Genomic DNA, 7,500 nt, shown 5'->3' with positions numbered 1-7,500 from the left:
ACACACAATGCTGCTTCGCATTTCCACATCCAGCACACATATACATGATAAGTACAGAGAAACCAGTTCCCGAAACGTGTGTCCAGCATGCTCCAAGCCCAAAGAAATAATAATGCACACACCAATTTGTGTTGGGATCAAACAACGACCTTCAAAATAAAGATTACATATCACCATAAAAGATGAGTTCGAACGTTTTGCATGTTAATGTGTAATACGAAGAGAGGATGTGGGAGCGTGTGTGTGTTAGGGGCAGTAATCTTCATTTCTTGGCGTATGGAGTCTTGTCCCCTGGCTCCTCTCTTTGGTTCACGAACCCATTTTTCATACCAAAAGAGCAGTTCCGTCTTTTTATATTTTACCATTTTTTGACAATGTTTTATTGCTAAGGCTGTAGCTCACAGCCTCTCCACTGTTACATATGATTATGCGATATGCGATTCCGCGTGCCTGTGTGCGTGCCTGCTTGTGTGTTATGCAAGGCGCTGTTTACCGTGATGGGGAAAACGTCACATTCCTTTAACATTAAAGAGAATAAGATACAGAAGAACTGAAAATGAGAGAGAAAGAGGGAAAAAGGACAGACAGAAAGAAAGAAAGAAAGAAAGAAAGACAGAAATACAGAACGAAAGAACGAACGAAAGAGAGAAAGAAAGAGAGAAAGAAAAAAAAAAGAAAGAAAAAAGAAAGAAAGAACGAAAGAAAAACAGACGGAACGAAAGAAAAAAAATAAAGACAGAACGAAAGAAATAAATAAATAAAGAAAGAAAAGACAGAACGAAAGAAAGAAATAAATAAAGAAAAGACAGAACGAAAGAAATAAATAAAGACAGAATGAAATAAATAAAGAAATAAAGAAAGAAAGAATAGACAGAACGAAAGAAGAAAAAAAAAAAAAAAACAGTACGAAAGAAATAAAGAAAGAAAAGACAGAACGAAAGAAATAAATAAATAAAGAAAGAAAAGACAGAACGAAAGAAATAAATAAAGAAAAACAGAATGAAAAAATAAAGAAATAAAGAAAGGATAGACAGAACGAAAGAAATAAAGAAAGACAGTACGAAATAAAGAAAGAAAGAACAGACAGAACGAAAGAAATAAAGAAAGAAAGACAGTACGAAAGAAATAAAGAAAGACAGAACACAAGAAATAAAGACAGAAAGAGATAAAGAAATAAAGACAGAAAAAAAGACAGAGCGAAAGAAATAGATAAAGAAAGAACGAAAGAAAGAAAAAAAAAGACAAAAAGACAGTTTCAGTTTCAGTTTCAGTAGCCTCAAGGAGGTGCCACTGCGTTCGGACAAATCCATATACGCTACACCACATCTGCCAAGCAGATGCCTGACCAGCAGCGTAACCCAACGCGCTTTGTCAGGCCTTGAGAAAAAATATATAAATAAAATAAAATAAAATGAAATAAAATAACTAAGTAACTAAGTAACTAACTAATAATAATATAATTTAAAAATAGGTGAATAAATAAATAAATAAATAATAATAATAATAATGAAAATAAAATAAATAAATAGATAAATAAATAAATAAATAAAAAAAAAGAAAAAAAGACAACAATGATGATAAATAAGCAAATAAATATAAAAAAAGGAGACACACATTCACACATACACACACATATGCGTGACAGATATGCACCAAACATGCAGTTTCACAGATATGAAAGCACAGTCAAATACACATAAACGTACATGAGCCCCAACACACACACACACACACACACACACCTTACCCTGCACCCCCTCTACCCCCTTCCACACACTCATTTCTAGGCTACGTATCGCAGCTTCCATGGTACACACACACACACACACACACACACACACACACAAGACAAAACACAAGAAATAAAGACAGAAAGAGAGAAAGAAATAAAGGCAGAAAAAAAAAGACAGAACGACAGAAATAGACAAAGAAAGAACGAACGAAAGAAAAAAAACACACACGAAGAAACAAACGAAAGACAAACAGTCGGAAAGAAAGAAGGAAAGAAAGAAGGAAAGAAAGAACAGGCCAGGACGGCCATGCGGACAGCACACAATGGAGTGGGCCGTGACACTGACCTGCACATTGACCCGGAAGGGGTTGTAGTGGTCTCCAGTGCTGGCACAGCGGCCTGTCCGAGCCGTGGAGTCACCGCCCACCCCTCGGTCGTGCACGTGCCACTCGTGGCCCCTAGTCTGGGGGTACATTTATTTCAGTTGGTTGTCGTTTTTTAAAATTTTTTTCTTCTTCTTTCTTTTCTTCTTTTATTAATTTCTGTATCCACTTTCTTTTTTCTGCCTCACACACACACACACACACACACACACACACACGCGCGCGCGCACACACACACACACGCACGCACTCACTCAAACACACACACGCGCACTCTCTCCCTCTCTCTCTGACGGTGAAATCAGTTGTACAAACACTGACAGTAACAATGACACTTACAAATTTTGTTATTGTCCCTTGCTCATATGGGGCTGTGGCCTTCAATGAATAAATTATCTCAGTCTCAGTCACTCTCTCTCTGACATACACACAAATTCTCTCACTCTCTGTCTCTCAAACACACACACATATATATATATATATACATATCATAGTATATGCACACACACATCATAGTATATGCACACATGCACACACACATCATAATATATGCACACATGCACACACACACACATCATAATATATGCACACACACATCATAATATATGCACGCACGCGCAATGCACCCACTGTCTTTCACCTTCTCTACTTGTTCGTGGGAGAGAGAGAGAGAGAGAGAGACAGAGACAGAGACAGAGAGAGAGCGAGACAGACAGACACAGACAGAGAAACACAGAGAGAGTATGACAGACCGACTGAGACAATGACGGAGACGGAGACCATTAGACAGAAATACAGTTAAAAGACAGACAGACAGAGCTCACTTGATTGGAAGAGGTTTTACGAAGATCAATGATGACAGTCGTAGGTGTCAGCGCCCCTCCAGGATACACCACTTGACTCTGAGCACATCGCACAGTGTGCGTCACTTCACCGCACAGGGACGGTCACATTTTTACCACCGAACAAAGCAAAGTGTTGGAGGTGAAAGAGCGATGAGGCCACCATGCAAAGGACCAAACAACAAAGAGTGGTAACTCTCTCCATTTACAAGGTACATAACTTCAAGTCAATGCTGCATATGCTACCGTTTCAGCGAGCACACAGGTTGAGTCAATAAAAGGTATATTGGAATAAACCCACACATTTCCTCAAATAGAAAAGGAAGCTCTGGGCAACACACACACACACACACACACACACACACACACACACACACACTCAAATCCATGGGCTGACTGATGTCATTAAATACGACGTCCAACACTCAACTTCCAGGAGTGACGCCTTAAAACGATAACTAAATATCAAACAATCTGATATAACCCACGTTTGACGTCACACACACACACACACACACACACACACACATTCCGACATCCATCCAGTACCCCTTCAAAATCCAGCACTGACATCACCAACACGATCTGCTCAAGCTGGCGCATGGACCCCGCAGCCAACAATATCGACAGGATTATTGTTCGATATCCCTTGCTTAACGCACTATGACCACATACGTGAAGTTGTTGATTTGATAAGTGACATCACACTGCAACAGCAGATGCCTCCATAGCTCAGTGGTTAGAGCACTGGTCTTGTAAACCAGGGGTCGGGAGTTCGATCCTCCCTGGGGGCTTGAATTTTTCTCTCTTGAACTTAATCTTTTTACTCCACAACATTTCAGTGCTTTTATTTGTTGGTTTATGGTTTATTTTGTCGATTTTTTTTTAAAATTTCATTTTATGTTTTGATAATTCTAGGGTAAGGCGCTCAAGGGTTGATCAGCACGTTGGGTTTACGCGAAGGTTACACATCTGCTCCTTTTTTTCTTTACAGCAGATGTGGTGTAGCGCATATGGATCTGTCCACGCGCTTTGACACCTCCTTTAAAAGGCCTGATCAGCGCGATGGGTTTATGCAAACAAAGGTCTAAACAAAGGCATCCACTGCCTTTCTTCCCCCCCTTTTTTTTCTTCTTTTATTTTGAACAGCAGATGTGGTATAGCGTATATGGATTTGTCCACACGCACTGACACCTTGGAAATGAAACCGACTTCTGACATGTAGGCATTGTATGATACTGTATCTATTGTATTAACTTTTTTCTTTAAAAAAAATGTATGTCCTAACCAGAACTGTTGATGTGGCCATTGTTTAAAAGATAACACAATACCAAATGTGACTAATATTTTTATTAGTTAAATGAAATATATAACATTTCAATGCGCCCTCCACAAGGGGTTTCCTGAAACAAACACGTCGTGTCTTGTCCTTGACACCTCCTCCTTGAAACACAAACTGACACTGACATTGTTGACACCGCATCTCTCTTTTATGCACTCACCATTAGTATCTGCCCGCTGACTTCCCCAGTGAAGACCGCCCTGGCTTTGAGCAGCATTCCACCTCGGGCCAGCGTTGGAGCAATGTTGGAGCACGTCAAGGGGGAAGAGGAGGTGGAGGAGGAGGAGGAGGAGGAGGAGGAGGGTAAGAGTGTCAGGGCCCTGCCCACCACGCTCCAAGGCCCCCAGAGGTCAAGGTCGGGGTCCAGAAGGGTGCGCTGGATGGAGGAGGAGGAGGTGTAGGAGGAGGTGAGGGCACCGAACTTGGCGGTGAGGTCTCCGGCATGGGGAGGTGTTGGAGGTGGGGCCCCGCTGTCTCCTCCCACAACTGGGATCTGTTCTGACCCATACCTTTCTTTGTCATCATCCCTTCCCCCAGTCATGGTTATTGTCCGTCGATATTACGTCTTTTAGCTTACAGAGATATTAAAAAAAAAAAAAAGAAAAAAAAAAAAAAAAAGCGGGAGAAATAAAGGGGTGGGGGTGGGGTGGGGGGGGATCAGAGTGGGGATGGGGGTGGAGGGCGTGGGGGTGACAGTTGAACGGGTTGTGGTGGTGTAATGAACTGGATATGGGAAAAGCGGGCTGAGTGTGTATTATTATGCTCTTTTTGTGTGTGTGTGTGTGTGTGTGTGTGTGTGTGTGTGTGTGTGTGTGTGCGTGTCTGTGTCTGCGTGTGTCTGTGTGTGTGCGCGCGCGCGCGTGTGTGTGTGTGTGTATGCTTGAAGGGTTGTTGTGCTGATTTTTGCTAAATGGACTCGGGAAATGTGACAGACAGACAGACAGACAGGCGGGCAGACAGCCAGGCAGACAGTCAGACAGACAGACAGGCAGGCAGACAACAGACAGACAGGCAGATAACAGACAGACAGACAACAGGCATACAGACAGACAGGCAGGCAGACAACAACATACAACAGACAGACAGACAGACAGGAGGGCAGAGAGACAAACACACCCGCAGCGGGTTGAAGACGTCGCCCAGGTGATGGCAGTGACCCTGGCTGTCGGCCACGTGACCCTTGTCCACCTGCATTCACACCAATACCCACCCACCTCGGGTGACAGGGAGACATTAACCCCTTAACTGCTGCTGACGGAGGTGCTCGTCAGTGAGAAAAGGTCTATCACCTCACTAAGGACTGTCACCTCACTAAGGACTATCACCTCATTAAAGACTGTCACCTCACTAAGGCCTGTCACCTCATTAAGGACTGTCACCTCACCAAGGACTGTCACATCACTGAGGAATGTAACCTCACTAAGGACTGTCACCTCATTAAGGACTGTCACCTCACTGAGGAATGTAACCTCACTAAGGACTGTCACCTCACTAAGGACTGTCACCTCACTAAGGACTGTCACATCACTGAGGAATGTAACCTCAATAAAGATTGTCACCTCATTAAGGACTGTCACCTCACTAAAGACTATCACCTCACTAAGGACTATCACCTCACTAAGGACTGTCACCTCAATAAGGACTATCACCTCACTAAGGACTATCACCTCATTAAGGACTATCACCTCATTAAGGACTATCACCTCATTAAAGACTATCACCTCACTAACGTCGGACTGAGCTTGCAGTGAGGATGTAAGTCATAAATGTTTATCTAGACTTCATCTGGGGGTGGACTTTCTTTCTTTTTAAAATTTTTTTTTTAAACAACATCAAGTACACCATTAATAACAGTACACACAAAAAAGTAGAAATTACACTTCAGACTTATTTCCACACTGATCTCATTTCACCAGTGTTCAGCAATCAAGGGGTTAAAATCCTCCTACACCAGTTGTCAACGTGACAGACGTATATATATATATATATATATATATAGAGAGAGAGAGAGAGAGAGAGAGAGAGAGAGAGAGAGAGAGAGAGAGAGCGAGAGAGAGAGAGAGAGAGAGAGAGAGAGAGATGGATACAGATATAGATATATATACTTCACTTTAATGCGGTGTACATGGTGTGTGTGTGTGTGTGTGTGTGTGTGTGTGTGTGTGTGTGTGTGTGTGACTCTTTCATTCAATTCGTTTGTAATCAATCGTGTTTTATCTCCTTATAACACTATATAAATTGAAATTATCTCCATGATTTTATATATCGATAGACACAGGCAAACAGACATACACACACACTTCGTCTAAATCACACTAGTGCACAGACGTTAAGTAATAGAACACACACACACACACACACACACACACACACACACACACACACAATGTCTAATATCACTTAAAGTGGACAGACATTAAATGAAATTGAACACACACACACACACACACACACACACACTAACATAAGTATACATTTAACACACACACACACACACACACACACACACACACACACACACACACACACACACTACCCCTACCCCCTAGTCCCCCCCCTCCTGCACTACCACCCCACCCACACACCCCCCACACACACACCTGCAAGTAAGTAGGAGCGCGGTGGCGGGGCAGGTGACGCAGGTGGATGCGGATGGCAGTGAAAGTGCGGAGGACCCCCACGCGCTGTGTGAAGGTGACTGCCCCATGGTCCACGGGACGACTCCCCTGCACCCCCTCCCCCCCGGGCATCCAGCGGTCAGCGGAGGCCTGCAGGGGCCACACCTTCAGGAGGTCGGCACAGGCCAGGTACTGCTCACCGCCCCCTGCCTTCCTCAGCACCAGGGACCTACACACACACAAACGCACAAACATGGGAAACACACAAATGAATAAACACACACACAGACACACACACACACACACACTTACAGAATCAATCAATCAATCATATGAAATACACAGAGAAACGCACACGCACTCATGAACACACAAACACACGCACATACAGAAAGATGAAAAAACACACACACACACACACACACACACACACACACACACACACACACACACACACACACACACACACACACAAAGACAAAGAAACACACACAGACACACAAAAAGCACACACACACACACACACACACACACACACACACACACACACACACACACACACACCACAGCAATGAAACATATC

At 43.1% G+C, this 7,500-nt stretch overlaps 1 protein-coding gene and 1 non-coding gene across 2 annotated transcripts in view; one reads left to right on the top strand and one right to left on the bottom strand.

The window, feature by feature from the left end:
- LOC143294124 (uncharacterized) overlaps positions 1-7,500 on the bottom strand; it is a 23,530-nt gene that overhangs the window by 5,224 nt on the left and 10,806 nt on the right. The window contains exons 7-12 of the mRNA XM_076605555.1: positions 6,900-7,146; positions 5,416-5,487; positions 4,628-4,792; positions 3,494-3,551; positions 2,940-3,043; positions 2,079-2,195 (exon numbers count right to left, since the gene is read on the bottom strand). Of these exons, the coding sequence (XP_076461670.1) occupies positions 2,079-2,195; positions 2,940-3,043; positions 3,494-3,551; positions 4,628-4,792; positions 5,416-5,487; positions 6,900-7,146 (763 nt within the window). The remainder of the gene's footprint in view (positions 1-2,078; positions 2,196-2,939; positions 3,044-3,493; positions 3,552-4,627; positions 4,793-5,415; positions 5,488-6,899; positions 7,147-7,500) is intronic.
- On the top strand, positions 3,679-3,751 carry Trnat-ugu (transfer RNA threonine (anticodon UGU)). Its single transcript has one exon. It is a non-coding gene; the product is annotated as a tRNA-Thr (tRNA).

The sequence above is a fragment of the Babylonia areolata genome, chromosome 19 (assembly GCF_041734735.1).
Source record: "Babylonia areolata isolate BAREFJ2019XMU chromosome 19, ASM4173473v1, whole genome shotgun sequence".
Classification (NCBI taxonomy): Eukaryota; Metazoa; Mollusca; class Gastropoda; order Neogastropoda; family Buccinidae; genus Babylonia; species Babylonia areolata.
This window is presented reverse-complemented; position numbering and strand designations above follow the sequence as displayed.